At 40.0% G+C, this 19,338-nt stretch overlaps 1 protein-coding gene and 1 long non-coding RNA gene across 2 annotated transcripts; one reads left to right on the top strand and one right to left on the bottom strand.

The window, feature by feature from the left end:
- Positions 1-760: 760 nt before the first annotated feature.
- On the top strand, positions 761-6,403 carry LOC147337967 (uncharacterized). Its single transcript, XR_015131721.1, has 4 exons — positions 761-916; positions 5,589-5,641; positions 5,753-5,889; positions 6,090-6,403. It is a non-coding gene; the product is annotated as an uncharacterized LOC147337967 (long non-coding RNA).
- LOC147337966 (L-rhamnose-binding lectin CSL2-like) lies at positions 4,675-9,863 on the bottom strand. Its single transcript, XM_086313154.1, has 9 exons — positions 9,811-9,863; positions 9,533-9,565; positions 6,529-6,624; positions 5,943-6,078; positions 5,764-5,873; positions 5,632-5,676; positions 5,388-5,520; positions 5,192-5,295; positions 4,675-4,988 (listed from the first exon to the last, which is right to left on the bottom strand). The coding sequence occupies exons 1-9, from the start codon at positions 9,839-9,841 to the stop codon at positions 4,972-4,974; spliced, it is 705 nt and encodes a 234-aa protein (XP_086169280.1). The 5' UTR covers positions 9,842-9,863; the 3' UTR covers positions 4,675-4,971.
- Between the last annotated feature and the right edge of the window lie 9,475 nt (positions 9,864-19,338).

Genomic DNA, 19,338 nt, shown 5'->3' with positions numbered 1-19,338 from the left:
TATTTGCAATGACCTTTCATTCTTTCATTTATTATTCATACCTTTTGTCAAAAAATATATTTTGTTGATATATTTTTCTTCCACTCTGAAGTTTACCATGTTGCGTTTTGTTCTGCTTAGTACTGACAATTTTGTTGTACTATTGTACTAAGTATGACTGTGCAATGACAGTAAAGATTGTTTCCCTCTCCCTCATTTTCTCTCTTCTTCACTGGTCTGCATTTCTGTCATATAACACGACATAAATTCACCAAGTCATAGAATTGTGTTTGTGTTTAATTGCAAATACTGTGAATGTTTTTGAACTGAAGATGAAACTTAAACAAGTTCAGTCTCTTTTCTTTCCAGTCTCCCTAGATTACATTGACCCTGATGACTGAGAACCTAAAGACCCAAATTTACAGTATAATACCCACAGAGTATTATACTGTAGATTTGAGCACTGTCAAATGCTGAATATCTTGTCTGCTTATTTGTTCTTACAGTAACTTAGATTCCAGGTGGTAGGAAGATCCAGCCTAGAGAAAACTTTGATTTCCAGTAGGAATTCCATTAAGCAGTGCTTATGCGTCACAGTAGATATTTATTTTACATAGCAATGCTATTCAGGTCTTTTTGTCAACAAAGAAAAATCCTGCACCTACAAGAGAAGAGGATGGTCAGATTATCTCTGTAGGAAAAGAGTTAGGCATGTATTTCTCATTGCCTAGCAACACTCCCATTGCCATGGCAACCACCTCTTGTCCTCCGGTCAGGCTTGTAGAGTTAAAGAAGGGGAGAAGAGAGCATTACATAACAGCAGGTCCTGATTGCATTTCCATCCTCTTCAATGCACATACCACACTCCAGAAATGACAAACTATTATTCTTTGTGTCTTCCCTGGTGGACTTTTCTATCCACTGAGCTGATGTGAAGGTAAGTTAAGGTTAAAGGTTTCTACTTCTTTGACCCAGGTGTCATCCACTTATCTTTACCAGTGGCAAGGTGTTGTCCCTACGAAAGATTCAAAAGCTCTTACTTTCCATTTCTTCTATGTAAGGTTTGGCTACGGTGGGTGACACTGGAGAGCCCATGGCACATTCATGTTTGTATCTGTATTAACCTTCATTGTATTTAGAATATGTGGTGAAGAGGCAGAGGCCTAACAGTGTGCAGGTCTGATCAGGGGTGAAGCTGGTTCTGTTTTCTAAGGATCTGTCTTGCTGTATTGATTTTCTGAAAGTCTCCACTCTCTCAGTTGTAGGTATGCGAGTGAAGTGTCAAAACACACTGGTCTATCGGGTTATTGTCTCCCCAGAAACACTTCCCTTGTGCTTTTGGAAATCTGTTTTTTCCTTTTTCTGCTTTGTTTTTTCCTATTTCTGTTGTTGTTTTTCCCTATTTCTGTTGTTGTTGTTTTTCCCTATTTCTGTCCCCCCCCTATTTCTGTTGTCGTTTTTCATATTTCTGTTGTGCTTTGTGTGCTTTTGCAGCATTTTTCTTATTGCTGGTGTTTTCTTAAGCTGCAGACAGTTTGGCCTCTCGCTGCCACCATAAGTTATAGGTGTTTTGTTGTGATTTGGTGATATGTAAATGCAATGGAAGGGAATTTATTTCAGCATTTTTTTAAAAAGCAGTCGCAGAGCAGATGATTTTGTAATTTAGTGAATGTTTGGAATGACGAAACGGTAAGAAAAAAGACTGAGAATATGAACAGTAACAGATAGGATGCAGCAGGAGTGAGTTTGAGAACAAATTGGAATGGATTGGAAAATATTCTGATTTGCAGGAACATCTCCACACACATCTCACTGGTCAGAGACTGCAAAAGGAGAGTGTTTCGGAGCATGGGTCAAGGTGTAATTATGTCAGTGCATGAGAAAAAACATCCTTACAGAAAGCTGAGCATTAAAATCAATCAAGTAGCGGTCCCCAACCTTTTTCGCGCCACAGACCAATTTAATGTCAGACAATATTTTCACGGACCGGCCTTTAAGATGTCGTGAATAAATACAACACAATAAAATGATACAATCAAGACAAAAACTGTGTTATTTTGTAAATATAATAAGAAACGCAAATTCACTGTGTAATTGTGTAACTTTATTAGCAGCGTCCTCCTGAAAATGCGCCAACAACATTGGGAGTAACATCCTCCTTTCTGCCCCTTAATGCTCTCTGGTTGTTATGGTAACGTAAATATTTCTTTCAAAATTAGACACACAACTACAAAGACCCAGAGAAAGCTAGTTAATGATAAAAACCCAGAAAACCATACATTTCACACCCGAGCCTCAACTCTCGCAGCCTGGTACCAAATGACTCACTGACTGGTACCAGTCTGTCGCCTGGGGGTTGGGAACCGCTGATTCAGAGTATTTAGAAAGAAGTTTCCTTCAACTCTGACTGCTGAACTGTTGAACTAGGTCCTAAAAAACATGATATGCCATTAAACAGCAGCTACACAATCATTCAAAAGGTTTGGAGGACATAAAGAACAGGGCCTTTGTAAACACCCAAATCATGATCCTGGAAACCTGAAGCTGAAAAATCCATTACACATGTGTTTGAGTCTGTTGTTGAAACCTCATCGAACTCACTGGTGAGGAAAACTGTTCTATGACATCATCACTGCTACAGCAGCATACAGGAAGACAGACCTGTGACAGCTTTCCTGTGAATCTGATGCAGGAGCTAGAGCGCGTCTACAGAGCTAAAGCACCAGCTGAAGAAGAAGAAGAAGCTGTTATGGTGTCATGTGGCATTGTAGGCTATGCTAGCTTTGTGTCAGTAATTTTGCCGGAAGAGGAAACTGAACCTTTGTCAGAAGCAGCATTCAACATGTTGCTTGAATGTTCACACAGCAGCAGTCTGCCTCTGAGCTGTACAGCTCTTAACCTGCTACTCTTCTTCAGATGATGCACAATGGTGTGATTGTGTTGCCTCATTAAGAGAACTTGTGCTGGATTATCGTGCCATGAAAAGAGGGGAAAAAAACAGATGCTGGTTTGAAAGTTGAAAGTCAAAAGCATGTTACCTCACGTCGAGTGCCAGCAGTACAAGTTCAACATTAAATCTGAATATTGAACATGGATGGATAATTGATATGGATCTTTTTGTGCCTTTTATTGAGTTGTAAATTCTGTTTCACCGTAACATTTACCTTTTGGATGACAGCACAAAGACAGAGAGGAGGAGAGAGGGAGAGAAAGGGAGACAGCAGAAGCGACAAGATGGAGAAAAAAAAGAAATTTGATAGAGTGGTTACATGGCACCATAGTTGTAACATCTGGTGGAGAGTCCCAGATTTTAAGCACTATGGATGTGTCCCCAAGAAAGATGGTTTAAAAGAGGAGGGAAAGAAGCCATCTATGTCCACTGTGAATGACCATCTTTGAACAGAGGCGGTGGTTTACGACACCAACTGTCTGCCATCTATAATCCAGTTTTGAGATCCCTTCCCAGACACCTTAATTCCCACTCACATTCTGGGCCATTTGACCTCAATAAATCACATCATAGGATTGGACTGGTTTCACAATGGGTTCACCCGAAACTTTGGCTGATTGTGAATCACAGCCGTTTTCCCTCCTTGGTTTGTGTGATTAGGCAGAGGATCAATGACCATGACCCTCTTGGGGACACTCCCAAAGGCCTAAAATATGGGACTCTCCACCAATTGCTCTTAGAACTGAAGAAGCTTCTCAGATGAGAGGTGAAACCTCTTCAAGGAAACTTAAAGCAGTCCTCATGTTTTAATTTCCAAGCTCCTTAGATTACACTTGTTGCAACATCTTCAGAATAAGACTCAGAATCGGAATACTTTATAAATCTTGTGGCACAAAGTTGTATTGCATACCTAGTTTGACTCTAGTTTGAGGCCCTGAGTTGTAAAGGAGATGAAATTCTGGCCTTTCAGAGATGCAGTAAATGTTCTGCTTTGTTTCCAGAAACTTGCAGCCTAATGTTAAAAAAGAGCGGATACAGTGGGGAAACACTGTTTTAACAAAACAGTGGAGATTTTGTTAAAGATTTAAAATGAGAAAAAAATCTAAAATAATAAAATAAATTACAAACTGTATAAGTATCTTTGTTCTTTTTTTTTTGCATCAACCTTAGATGAAGATAAAAATATTTTAGAATGATTTCTTTATGTTTCTGTATGTTTTAGATAACAGAACAACTTTTCTCAGAATTCATACTGAACACAAACACTGGACAAAAGTAGACCTCAGCTGCAACATTTTATTTTGTCCCTGACCTCCAACCAGTCGCAGCAGACTGCCACCCCTCTCTGGGCCTTGTTGTGCTGGAGGTTTCTTTCTGTTATAAAAGAGACTTCTTCCTTCCCACTGTCGCCAAGTGCTTGCTCACAGGGAGTCATCTGATTGTTGTGGTTTGGTGCTTTATAAATACAACTGAACTTAACAGAACTTCACATTTCATGTAATGTGTGTTATTGTACTATCAAACTATGAGTACTGTTGGAGTAATGACCCTGGTGTCCTTAATGATAAAAAGATAAATGTTGTTTATTTTGAGAGCTGAATTTTTGTGGTTCTGAATATCATGACAATATGCTCCTCTCACTTTACCTTGACACCCGACCGTTTCAACATTCACTTCGGAAATTAGTCAGACCTCTGTCACATTTAGCTCACACCATCCAGTTGATCAGTTTGTGATTATTTTATTATTGAAGGCAAAATTAAGAGTGAATCAGAAAAAAATATTTAAGGCAATCAGTTTTAAATCAGTTTTACATTTAGAATAAAGGCCAAATATATCTAGACACCACAGACCAAGTTGACATGTCTTGAATAAATCTGATATGCATGTAAAATCAGTACCTGTCTTTATATTTTTGACCATACGTTGCACTGGATATTGATTGATCTTTTTGATTAATAATTGATTCATTACACAATTTATTTAAAGATAATAGACGCTGATAGTATTTGATGTCAGTGATTTCCTCCATTCAGCAGCATTCAGCTTTCATCTGCAACTGAAAGAAAATTTAATTTCAGAGTTTCAATACCGAACTACAGTGTTTTAGAAAAGAATCAGTGTTTTTTCCTGAACCACCTAAAAGCACGGTGTCTAAGAGCAGATTCACATTTTCCTCTCAATGTTGAATGTGCTTAACTTTTTGCTGTTATAAATGCTAAAATTAAAGAGCAGGAAAAAAAACAAATCTGAATTACTTACAGTGACAGCTGTAAGCCACCTCCAGGTACTTGTAGGTGCCATAACATGGGTCTCCAAACACAGAGCCGCTCACTTTGACAGTACAGCTGCTTTTCCCGTTACAGCTGTGGATTCAGGCAAAAGTGAGTTGGCAGAGGCCAACTATATGTTGTGAAGAGAAGATATAAGGCTGAAGAAAGAGAGTCGGCAACTGTACCTCTCGGCTACTTTGTTTATTTGCTTTGAGCATTGGACATTTTGGAGCTGAGAGGCTGGACGATTGAAAGAGCATGTAGTTGCATCATGACGTCCGTAATCAGCTCTGTGAATAAGTAAAACCTGTCCTTCATCTGATGAAGAGCAAACATTAAAGATTTAAACACGTATTTAACTTTAACTTCATTTGTATCTTTATCAGATGAATCCAGAGACACACAAAGAAAGAGGAACTGTGCTCTCACCGCACTGAAGGTTTGCCAGAGAATCCTCACATGTCACACTGTGGACTGACAAAGTGACAACAAGGAACATTAGAAACATGGACATTCACAGATTTGACTGAATATTAGTTTCTTATTACAGATGTAATTTACTGGCTGGGAAGCAGGCGTAGGTGGTGTCCACGTATTTGTAAATGCCGAAGCACGGATCAGAAGTATGGAAGAGGACTGTATTTATTTCACATACCTTCTGACCATCACATCTGCAGGGAGACAAAGGTGGGTTAAAGTGATCAATTAATGATTGATATAAAGTGCTCAGATTTGTGTACCTGCTCTTGACAACCTTCAGGGCGCCACCCTGGGAACATTGTGTATTTTTAAGCTGTTCTGCAGGTCTCCCCTCACTGCAGGTTTCTGCATCTGTCCTTCCGTACAGAACTGATTGCACAATGATCACCCCATTCTCTGTTTTACAGAAAGCATGGGAAAGAAAGTTCAAAAGGAGGAACTCATGAGAAATGCATAAGGTGTGCAGCACAAGAGGAAAACCCAAGGCTCTTTATGTTTTTCAATAATCAGAGAATGCCTTCATTTCTGTAGATCTGGGGTATTACATTGAATCTGAAAGATCATATGAGTCACAAGCATAAACTGTAGTTTCACTAAATAAAGCACAAAAAGAACTGAAACCTTAACAGGTTATCCTCCTCAGCAAAGTGTTTACTGAGGTCAGAGATCTGCAGGGGGTAAGCTAATTATCTTACAGACATAGAATCAGACTTCTGTTTACAACCAGAGAAGCCGTCTCCTGCTGGAAATGAGAAAGAATTGAGATTACCTCACAACTGGGTTTATATTTGAGTGATAGCAAAGAGCTATAAAAAACCTTAAACATAGAGATTATTTTCATGTTACCACAGCTCAGGCGTTGTACACTGTCGAAGCTGTCACAGGTGATCACCCTCTCTGTTGACACTGGGAAGTGGGCTAAAGGACCAGTTCTAGGAAAGCCTGAAATGGAAAATAACTCCATAATTAGTAAGTCTTGGATAAATGAAGCATACTACAGTAGGGCCTTTATTCATCTGTTTGCTCCTAAAGCAAATATGAACGAATATAAAATATAGCACCGCTATAGCGCTTTGGAACGGGCGAGGTGCCCACGGCAGCACCTGCTGCTGTTTGAGAGTAAGAGCGATACGCGCTTTCAAGTCAAAAAGTCGTCATAAATAAGTCTCCAATAACACCAGAAAAAGTCGCCAGATTTGTCTCTAGTCGCTTTTTAGAAAAAAAGTCGCTCAGTTGCTCGTTAAATATAACGTCCCACACCCAGACAGTAAATGCTTTTTATTATGTGTGATAAACAGGATATTAAGGCAATTGGTCAAAAGTTGGAGGAAAGTCACAGTTCTCCTCACTTGGCTGAGATCCAGCACACATCTCTTCCGCTGCAACTTTCTCGGCATCACCTTATTGTAGATGCCGCTTCACCCATTACCATGGCAACCACCTCTTACCTTCTTGCATAGGAATGCATAGGTCTATACCAGGGGTCGGCAACCCTGGTATAGACAACCCAGTCGTGGCACGCGAAGGGTTAACTGATGGCACGACCATAGCTGGACTGGCCATCGGGCATACTGGGCATTTGCTCAGTGGGCCGATGGTGATTTTCCATTTTTATGGACCGATGATTTTTTTTTTGTAACGGTATAAATAATGAAAGGTGGTGGATTGGCCAGATGCTGGCCGGTGTGTGAAAATAACTCAGTTGTTTGGTGGCGAATATGGCGGGGCTTCCACAGATTCAGTAACATTACCAAGTGGTGGAGACCAGCAGGTGGATGAGAGAAAGGGGAGGCAGGAGGAGGAGAGACCGAAGCGGCTGCTGGTCCGAGTGTCAGGTGAACTGAACTACAGGTAAGAAGTTATGACCTGCAGTCTATCTGGGTCAGATATAAACCAAGTTTAGGTGGAGTTTATTTTTGTTGTGCTGACTTTTTACAGTCAGTTACAATAACTCGTACTGCATGCTAGCTAGCATACAGCTGGGTGGGTGCTATGATGTTACTGATAGTGAACTTTATTTTATTCATGAGGTTAGTTAGTAGAGTTGCCAACCGTCCCGTAAAAAGACGGAATCGTCCCGTATTCAGAGAAAATATTACGCGTATTGAGGTGAAAAGGAACACAGTTTGTCCCGTACTTCAGCTAGGATGAAGCACGTTTTATTTTCTGATCAAACCAGAAAGCTTTAATGAGCAGCTAGATTTGTCTCGCATTAACTGGCTGAGTTAATGCCAGTTAATGCAACATCGAAGCAGCTGGAATCCACAACTGTGCGTGTTCATGGAGCTTGCATTTTCACCTGCTGGACATCACTATCTGACAAGTTTAACTGTCTTCAGAACATTGCAGAGGCCAGTATTTGGCTCTACATATCTATGTGAACAGATTTTCTCTCACATGAAGAGTGCAGTCTGAATGCTGGACACTCGGAGACCTGTGTCTCTGAGTGAGAGACCAGAGATTAGAGTGTATTAACAAACATGCCATATTGGCCCAGTTTATTTTTCTTATCATTGTTGTGAGGAGACCATGAATAGCATTTGCATTTTCTGTTGTACAGTTCATTTGCTGTTATGGAGTTCTTGTTATGGATAAAAAGTGTCTTTTTTATTTTTTTTTGTTTCAAAATACTTGATAACTATTTGCTGATAGCTGCAAACATCTCCGAACAAATATAATTCTATAAAGTGGTTCTATATATTGTGTAACTGTTAATATAGAGCGTTATTAAATTTATTGCTAATGCAATCATATGGCACACTGACTTCTGAGGAAATTTTAGATGGCACACGTCATCAGAAAGGTTGCCTATACCCCTGGTCTATACCCAACACCATAACAGCACCTGATATATGGCCTTGTCTTGTGGGTACCACAACCCCATCCACATTCTTGTGAAGGGGGCTGAGTCTGTTAGTATCAGAGTGAATCCTATTCTACAAACTATTCTATTATTCTACTAACTATTCTACAATACACTGTGTGCAGTAAAGAATAAAATGTGTGATGCTAATTGTGAGATATTAACCTTAAAGGTAAAATAAATAAAAATACAATAAAAAATAAATAAATAAAATAAATCCCAACAGTATCAGTGTTCTTCTTGAATGAATTCTGAGTAAGTCTCATGTGTAATGTAAATGGCTGAGCATGATGCAGGTGAATCAGAAGTAACTTATGGTAGCGACAATGGGGATGTGTCCCTACCGTTTTAATGACTACCAAAAGCTACTACCACTAATTTAACATCAGTTTCACAGGGAACTATTATTGGTTACTGAAATGTTCCTATCACTCAAGACCTCAATAAATCAAATAGAGTTTCCAGAGTTTAACTAAAGGATTAATCCCTAATGGTAATGGGACTAAAAACCTATCAGAGGTTCTTGTTGTTAGTGGCTTATCACATTCAAGTTTTCACACAGCACAAAATTCACCATACTGTACATAAAGCATAACCAATTTGCAAATCCAGGGTACCTCTTTGGAAGAAACTTGGAGTATGAAGGAGTCTTAGGGCCACATCAAAAAGAAAAATATTATTGTTCATTTTGAGAGAAAAGAAGAAATACAATGAACAGATGTAAGGATAGCAATGGACACAGCCCCATGCAGTAAAGAGGGTGGATGTTGTATCACAGACACAGTAAGTGCTGAGCATTTGCAATTTAATTTTGAAATTTTGACTGTAATCTCAAAGTGAACAATATTACTTTTTATGTGGTCGTAACACTCCATCGTACTTGAGTGAAAGCACAGAACAATGGGTTTAAATGACTAGTGTGGCTAAAGTATTGGGATAAAAGAAAGGCACATTTGGATAAACAATTGCTGAACATTTAACAATTACCTGAAGTCATGAGTACACATGTTGCTGCAAGCACTGAAACACAAAAAAGAAACCTCAGTGTTAGATGGTGCATGAACTACAGCTGATTTATTCATTTATCTTCTGTATTAAGTTAACAGTGTTTCAGATGGACTTTAATTTACCTCAAAACACAAATGACAATAAAGAAAACCCAAAGAAAAAATGGATGTTAAATACACCACTTACTGATCAAACAAAATCATATAAATGATACATTAAGAACAACCTTTTGGGTGGAAAGATTTTTTTGTACTCACACAGTGTGCTGCTGAGTCTGGAGGACAGCATGGTGTTAGAGCTGGTTTCAGTGAAGAGCTGAGCCGATGGTGCAGCAAACCAGGGACCTGATTTATTTATACTGTTTGACTAAGGCAAGATGCCAAATTATTTCTCGTGATGTGCAACATCCTGAAACAGGAAACAGGATTTCACCTTAGATAAACGCCAAAGACAAACAGAATACACAAACTCAAAAAAGATACATATCTGATGGAAAATTTCGTATCCTGTGACTGCCTGCTGGCTCCTCACGCACCTCGTCCACCACCTCCAGTTGCCAAGGTGCCCCACGCAGCTCCTCCACCTCTTTCCCACTGCTCGGATACACCGGTGTTGATGGCATCAGTGGTGTCGACCCGGGCCGGAGCAGTGCCGCCAGCCTCCGAGTCTTCACCCTCGCCTGGTCCAGCTTCAGACTCATCCTCGCCTGCAGCGGCTTCATCATCCTCGCCTGCAGCAGCCTTTGCTTCTGCCTCTGCGTTGCCTGGTCCAGCTTTGGCTTCAGCTTTGCCGTCGCCTGGTCCAGCTTCAGCTCCAGCTTCAGCTCCAGCTTCAGCTTCGCCCGGTCCAGCTTCAGCTTCAGCTTCGCCCGGTCCAGCTTCAGCCTCTGCTTCGCCTGGTCCAGCTTCGGCTTCTGCTTCAGCTTCAGCCTTGCCTGGTCCAGCTTCAGCTTCTGCTTCAGCTTCAGCATCGCCTGGTCCAGCTTCGGCTTCGGCTTCTGCTTCAGCTTCAGCTTCAGCTTCAGCTTCAGCTTCAGCTTCAGCTTCAGCGTCGCCTGGTCCAGCCTCCGTGTCTTCGCCTTCAACGTCGCCTGGTTCAGCCTTGTCTGGGTCTGCTGTTAACCGGCCACTTTCCAGGCTATTGGTCGGGCGCCATGGCCGTCGTGGGTGGTCCCCAGACCCACTTCGCCTGAGTCGCCGCCACTGCCTTCTGCACGGCTGGCCCCCGGACCAGTGTTATCGCCGCCGCTGCCTTCCGCACGGTCGGCCCCCTGAACTGTTTCCACATCGCCGCAGTTGCCGTCCGCACGGTCGGCCCCCTGAACTGCCTGCTTGTCGCCGCCGTTGCCGTCCACATGGTTGGCCCTCGGGCTCCTGTGTTGTCGGCCCCCTGAAGTGTTCTGTTTTGGACTTTGTTTTCTTGAGCCCCAGTGTGTTTCTTTTTTTGTCTTCTTTTGGTTTTGGACTCGTGTTCTGTTTTGTGACCTTCTAGTGCTCCTGTTTTGTTTTGCTCCGAGTGTTTCCCTCCTGTTTCCCATCCTCTGATTACTGGTGTGTGTATTTATAGTGTGTGTTCACCCGTCTGTGTTGTTCCCCTCGGTCTCCCTGCGTCTCTCCGTCCGTCTCTCCGTGTATCTTTGTGTATTTCCTCGTACCTCCCTGCATCTTGGTTTCTGGTTAGTTCTGTTAGTTTTTCCAGTTTAGGTTTTCTTAGTTCATGCTCACCCTCGCCATTTCTGTTTGTATCCACTTTTGTTCAATAAATACTCACCTGCACCAGAGCTGCTGCATTTTGGGTCCTTTCTACAAACTCCACACGTCTGCCACACCGGACGTGGCGCTTCCAACACTTCTTTTAGAGTGTGATATTTATTTATAATGATATGATTTCAACTACCTACTTTTCCTCAAAATAGTAAATATTTTAAAAACAAACAAATCTGTAATCAAATTCAACTTTGTTATCATTTCTGCACTAGGCCATGCCTCACCTCTGGTAAAACATTTCCTGCAAATCCTTCCCTACCATTTTGAATAAACCTGCTAACAAAACACCAAAACCAGTCACATAACATCCTTCAGAATTACTATGATGCATTTTCGTGATACTGACTAATCGAAAACAATTCCCTATATTTAATGCAAAAAGTGGGAATGTTAATGAAACTTCTTTGTTTTGGATCTCACTTGGCTGTCTGTTTGTCCTGCAGCAGCCACTGTATGATCATTTTGAAGGTTCCAGTCGCTTGTGCTGTTGTACTGTATCAGGTTTACTGGGCGACATTTTTTTTGTCTATTATCTACCCATGTATGTCTGTGAGAGCAGGTTAAACAACAGAACCATTGGTCTGCATGTGCAGTTTAGCTGGTTTATAATGGTTATATTTTTATATTGGTAGGACAAACTCTTTATGAACCCATCAAACATGTCAATGCCAGTTTATTTCAACATGCACAACAGTAGCAGCAATCACAGAAATCACGTCCAAAGATGTTAAGATGGAGGAAGACAGGACAAAAGAAGTGCTTCTAATAACTGGTTGTTATTAGGTAATAACTGGTTGACAGGTGTGACAACTGTCAGTGGTTTCTTTATCATGTCACATGAGGGGAGGCCTCTAGAAGGTTATCATTTCAAGTATAGGGGCCATGTGCATGCAGGTATGAAAGGGATGGTCTGTTGGCTTTTTCTTTCTTCTACACCCGCCATCACAAAAACATTACTTCCTCTGATAATAATTGTTTTACAATGCTTCCAAGATTTAATTGAATACGTGATCTATCTGGTCTTAATTGCTTTACTTAATTCAAAGGGGCGATCGTGGCTCAAGAGTTGGCAGTTCGTCTTGTAATCAGAAGGTTGCTGGTTCGAGCCCCGGCTCGGACAGTCTAAGTTGTTGTGTCCTTGGGCAAGCCACTTCACCCACTGGTGATGGCCAGAGGGGCCGATGGCGCGATATGGCAGCCTGGCTTCTGTCTGTCTGCCCCAGGGCAGTTGTGGCTACAACTGTAGCTTGACACACACCAGTGTGTGAATGTGAGAGTGAATGAATAGTGGAATTGTAAAGTGCTTTGAGGGCCTCAAAAAGCTCTATATAAATGCAATCCATTGTTATTAATTTGGGGTTTAAATGTGGGAAATCTTCCAAAGCATTTTTTGAAGGTTAAACTTTACTCTCTTCTGTTCTGTTCAGGCAGTCCTTCTCTATCTGATGAATGCAGTGCTCTGTGCAAAGTCTGGAGAAAGCAACTCTTTAGTGTCTGACTATGCACATAAACACTTTTGGGATATTTTATGTAACAATGGTTATTAAACTTCATTATTTTTTCCTGGTTATTTCATGACTAAAAATGCATTTCAAGTTTCAGTATAAAAAAAACTCATATTACAACCCAGGTGTTTTTTCTTTTGTAGAAAATGTGGGGCACAGTCAAGAACCCTATTTAGTTACATTTATTTATGTACATTTAGAGGATAAATGCAGAACAACCTTTGCTGGCCACTGGCTTTGTTAGCAAGCACATCACTCATGTACCTTAAAAGATAACACTGCTGACAGAACAAATATTGAAACCGCCGTGAGTAAACATTCTTTAAAACAATGGGTGATAATTTTCAGACAGTAAAAACAAGGAACCAGTTGTTTGGATTGTGCCTAAAAATCTTCATAGAACTAATTCAGTCACAAAGCAACAACGTGATGCTGTAACATCACAAAATCAGACAGCATTGGAGGTGTTCGAGGAACAGCTTCAACAGAAGTGCTAAAGGAAACAAAAAGAAGCCCGAAGATACATTTAAAATGAAATAAAACATTTATACAGGCAATTCAAGGTCATTGAGTCATCACAGACAAACACTTCCTGTTTGTACAGTCTGTACAAGCATACTGTGCAAATATCTGTGCTTCTATTCTGTGAAATGACACTCACCAACTTTCTTGGAGAACGTATCCTTATCACCAAACAAAAGATCAGTTTAAACCCCAAAGACAAACTGCTGTTTCTGTTATTGTGGTCATTAGTAATCTAGTGTACAACTTGGAAATGATCTGCCATTATAAAAGGCACACATGTGTGCACAAACACACATCTGTAACAACACTGCTGAACTTGTCAGACTTTAACAAGTCTGATGAGCTCAAACCTGTTGCATCACTCATACAGAGATCAGATGAAATAAATATATTAAAAAAAAAAAAAATTCCCCACTCGCCCCTGCGGGCGGTCAATCCTTCGAGCTCGGGTCCTCTACCAGAGGCCTGGGAGCTTGAGGGTCCTGCGCAGTATCTTAGCTGTTCCCAGGACTGCGCTCTTCTGGACAGAGATCTCCAATGTTGTTCCCGAGATCTGCTGGAGCCACTCGCCAAGTTTGGGAGTCACCGCACCTAGTGCTCCGATTACCACTGGGACCACCATCACCTTCACCTTCCACATCTTCTCGAGCTCTTCTCTGAGCCCTTGGTATTTCTTCAGCTTCTCGTGTTCCTTCCTCCTGATGTTGCTGTCATTCGGAACCGCTACATCGATCACTATGGCCGTCTTCTTCTGTTTGTCTACCACCACAATGTCCGGTTGGTTAGCCACCACCATGTATATATATATACTAGGGGTGCAACGATACACAAAATTCATGGTTCGGTTCGGTTCGATACTTTGGTGTCACGGTTCGATATTTTTTCAATACAAAAAAAATGTTCATGCCTTTTTAATTTGTCATTTATTAAAATTATAAATATATATTTTAACTCAAAAGTACAGTTTTTAAATTTAATGTTGCTGAAACAAAAGTAATTAAAAAAATAAATATATCTCAGGGCTCTCAAAATTTCAAAATCCCTGGTAGCCCTTCGGGCAGGGACTCTTCAGTTTTTGGTAGCCCAAAATAAATGTAAGTAGCCCGAATAAAAAAGAGAGCAATTTTTTGATTGATGTTTTGTTTCCTTTACAATATTATACATTAAAGTATAATATTGTAAAGGAAACAAAACATTAATCAAAAAATTGTTGAAAACAAATTACAACATTGTATAAAAATTACAATCATCAACTCAAATACTTGGTTCTAATTGAACAGAAATTTCTATGAACTTGTAAGAACTGTGTAGGACATGAATCAGTCTGTGTCAGATCCTGAATTTGAAATTTCCACTGAAGTCACGGGTCAGAGGTAAGTGGAACCAAGATCTAGGCCATTTGCTTTTTGAAGTTTGCAAAGACTGATAAATTTTGCCAGTGGTAGTTCACTCTTTGCAACATAGTACGCTGTTCTAAACAGATTTTTCAGGTTTATTTTTAGTATGTTATTTGCAATTGGTGTTTGTTCTGGGAAAGATATTGCAGACTGAGCAATAATGCATTTCTTGCATTTCTCATGGGTTCTAATGGGGGCCTTTCTTAAAATGACTGGTCCCAGTAACAAAGGCGCTTGTCGACTCAGAAATCGAGAGAAAACCAACAACACACCCGGCAGAACATTATGTTATTTACACGGGTGCACATAAGTGGTCCGCATGTGCGCATTCGCTGTCAAAATAAAAGACGCGCACCAGATAAGAAGTTGCAACACGCGTTTGCATACAAATAAAAGGCACCGTTTTTGTCCACTAGAGTGGGATTTTCACGGCACATTCCGCACCACATCTCTGTGCGTTCATCATTTGTTTGAAGCCAGCTCACCTCCTGCAACCACTCTTCCGAGAATACGTGCTTCTTTTGTGGTTCGGACTCCTTCTGACATTTGTTTGGAGGTGGAGGAACACCAAAGTTATTGCTTAAGGGAGCTTGCTTCTTCGACATCTTTAAGAGTTCTAAACAAATGTCTGTCCTCCTCCAGAAAATCTTATGTATGCAAACACACTTTGCAACTTCATATCTTGTGCGCGTTTTTTTTTTTTTTTTTGACAGCGAATGCGCACCTGCGGACCACTTATGTGCAGCCCCGGTTATATAGCTCGTCATATTGCAGCCACAGAAATTCTTTTGTCCATGGAACCATAAAGCTGCACTTTCTTTTTGCCTTATAGTCTGATTTGTCATAACTTTTCCGTTTTGTGGTAAGCTTTTCTTTGGCTGTCACTTCTTCACCCTGACCTGTCTTATTTGGCTCAGCATAACTAAGATATATATCCTGCTGCTTTTACACACGCACTATACGAGCTAAATTACCGGGGCTGCACATAAGTGGTCCGCAGGTGCGCATTCGCTGTCAAAATAAAAAACACGCACAAGGGTTAGGGTTAAATTTAAAAACTGTACTTTTGAGTTAAAATATATATTAAAAAGGCATGAACATTTTTTTTTGTATCGAAAATATATCGAACTGTGACACCAAATTATCGAACTGAACCGAACCGTGAATTTTGTGTATCGTTGCACCCCTAATATATATATATATATATATATATATATATATATATATATATATGGAGTGCTTGTAGTCACAGACAATGCAAAGAGGAGTGTGGATATTTCCCTGCACTGGACATTCTCCCCTGGTTTCCCCGGAGCCCCTCTTCCCCTGCTGTACTGTTTATATGTATATATTTCACCTGGTTTTCCTCTGTAAATAAACCCCCTTTTACTTTCAACCAGCTTTAAGTCTTGCAATTAAGTCCTTCACCTAACCAACCTTGACAGTAACATTGTCACGGTCATGATCAGGTCATGTAGAGAGGTAAGTAAGGACCCAAGTACAGGCACTGACTTTTCTGAGAGTGAGCTTTTACTTACAGTTGGTGATAAACAAACAAAACAAAGCTAACAGAACCTATACTGAGAAAAGCTAGAAATAACAAATTAACCTGAGGACGGTGAGCTGAGGCAAGGAACAGGAAACATGGGGAAACGGGCAGGGAACACAGCTGACACTAATCAGATGAAATGAGACTGGGAGGAAGCAAAACAGAATACACTGACATAAGACAAAGACCTTCAATGTAAAACAGGAAACACACCGACTGACCTCAAGACAGAGACTGGGGAGACATGGCGTGTCCAAATTCAGGGTCTGCATCCTTGGAGGACGCGGCCTTCGCGGTCTATGTACGTCAAAGGCCAAGAGGGCCAAAAGTGCGAGGCTTGTGAAATGGCAACCATGATACTCACCGCTGGAAATGTTTCATACAGCATTGTTTGACAGAAATGAAGGAGAAAATGTTTTTGTTCATCTGTTTGTATGAGCTTTGTTTGAAAAGTATCCGAGGCTGAGACATGATTGTTGGGCTTAATTTCTGTACTGAACAGTCATTTTAAGATTAGCCAATAAATAACAATCAGCTAATTTTGTTAATGAAGCTAAAGTCATCTCACTTTGGTAATGTAAATATAATATGGCCAATATTACAGTTATTATTATATTAATCATTATTAGTTATTACAGCAGTGAACTCTAGCTTCAGTAAAGTTGCAGTTATTTATATTTATATAGTTATTATGTTGGCATTACTAAATTTGGCTCAATGTTTACATATATGTGTAAAAAGAAAATGTACGAGCTGTGATAACTGTTTCTGATAAAATGAAGAGTAGACTGATATATGAAATATTCCTTTATTGGGTGTGAAAATCAGACCATGTCATAACTGCTTTAAGTCATACAGAATAGATATCAGAGCCTTAAACAGGCTGACATCTGCTAAATGGGTCAAACTGGGCAGAAAGTATACAAACACAGAACATCCTTATAGAATATGATGTAACACTATAGATCAACTTACCTCAGAATATATAAAGCATATAAACAATTACAGCAATATGATGCAACAAACACAGCAGTGCTACTAATCCAAAATACTCAAAGCTTCATAGAACTCAAACAAACATGGACATTTATTTTTAGGTCCATTCTGCTGCTGATACATACTTTAAGTTTCTGAATATTACACTTGTTGCTGCCTTTCATAGTGTGTAACTTGAAGGCCCTGAGTACTTTCTCCCACACTGAAAACACTTGGATGATAAAATTATTTGAACATTACCTCTTAAGACTGATTCAGGACAGACAATTAGTTATGTTAAACTTTTCTAGCAGTCCTTCACAAACAGGGAACAGTCTGTCTATTCTTTCCATCTGTCAGCTGCTGCTGGCTCTTCCTCCTCCTCTTCCTCACACACTGCTGAGTTTGTCCTGGTGGATCATCAGGGGTGCAAAGCCTCACAGATGATGTGCAGCAGCGGGTCCCGCAGTCTGTCCTCACTCTGGACACTTGCAGTTGTCACACATGGAAATCAAATGTGTGATAAGCTGCAGGATTCAAACACAAGTGTAACTTATAAATACATGTTCATACTTTTATTACACAATCAGAGAGAAAGAAAAAGAGAGACAGTGCAGGACAGAGAGAAAGTCAACAGTCTCAAGTATATACACTGCTACAAAACAGCACAAGAGAAGGAGGGTTTTTAAAGATGAAAACTATAAAACAATTAAATTTATACTTATTTTGTCATCTAAAGGAAATTTCTTTTTAATACAGAAACATAGGGCTCTCAGGAACTTAAGCTGTCAGTCTCAAAATGTCTTTCAAAATAAATGTTAAATGTTTCATTCTTTTCTTCACAGTCCATTAATTCTATTCTCTTGTAATCTAAAAAGAGGAGAAGAACAACTGATGTCACTTCCTTGTTTTCTCTCAGTATACGAAAAAACCCAGAACAGAGTAAAACCTGCCAGTGTTTGAACTCCTTTGAGGCTAACAGGACACACTGCAGTCTGTTCAGAGCAGAGGTGGGACCAAGTCATTGTTTTGCAAGTCTCAAGTAAGTCTCAAGTCTTTATCCTCAAGTCTCAAGTCAAGTCTCAAGTAATGTCAGGCAAGTCAGAGTCGAGTCTCAAGTCACTGGTGTAAAAGTCCGAGTCAAGTCACAAGTCTGAAACTTTGAATTTCAAGTCCTTTCGAGTCTTTAAAAAAAACAAAAACGAAAAAATAATGTTGCAGTTATGCTAAATGTAAATATTAGACCATGTAATTTTAAAATCTGTGTTTTTCTCAACACATGACAAAATAGTGAACGTAGAAAATATATACAAATTGTGAAATTGCACCTCTTTAAAATGCAGCTCAATTAAACCTAGCTCCAAGAATAATTTTCACCGACAGTTCTGAGATAAGCTGCATGTTATTCTTGGATGCGGTTGTAGGACCGGCTTTAAAATCGCATGACAAAAATATCATACATATTAAAAAAAACTGTATCACCAACGTAGCCTGTACAACATTTGCTAGTTAGATGAAGTCAGCTATCTCATCTTAGCATATTTATATGCATATTTATAATCATACGGTTCTTGGAGTGAGTGCATACACTCATGAAGTTTAGTAACTTCAGGTCACTGCAACAAGCCCAGGTACAGTTTACCGACGGATGGGTGCAGGACCTTGAAATGCACCGTGTAGAACGAAAGACCATCGTACGTATCATAAGTTTACCAGTCTCACAAATCGTCATCATAAATACACATTCGTTAACCGTTTATTAATAGGACCTTTGAGCTCAATGGTAATTAATTAGTAGTGGAAATAATTTCTGGTAGCATCACAGAAATGTAGCAGTGACAATAATATTGTATGCTGTAATCGTACTGGACAATTAGTGATACAAAAAACCTGTTTTATCCTGTGAATAAAAGTATGTTTTTGTCAATGTACCATAATAACAGAAGCGAAACGCAATATTGTGTCAGGACAATTCACTATTTATGCACAATAAATAAAGGAGCATAGCGCGACAATTTCTGTTCAGCGCCAGACTTGCTTGTAACCTATATCACTAATTATGTTATGA

This window comes from Aulonocara sp. 'chitande type north' Nkhata Bay, linkage group LG2 (genome assembly GCF_057382095.1).
Source record: "Aulonocara sp. 'chitande type north' Nkhata Bay isolate Kocher_YH1m ecotype deep benthic linkage group LG2, A_spYH_male_GT1.1, whole genome shotgun sequence".
In the NCBI taxonomy this organism is placed as follows: domain Eukaryota; kingdom Metazoa; phylum Chordata; class Actinopteri; order Cichliformes; family Cichlidae; genus Aulonocara; species Aulonocara sp. 'chitande type north' Nkhata Bay.
The sequence above is the reverse complement of the archived record's forward strand: the minus strand, read 5'-3'. Positions and strand labels throughout refer to the sequence as shown.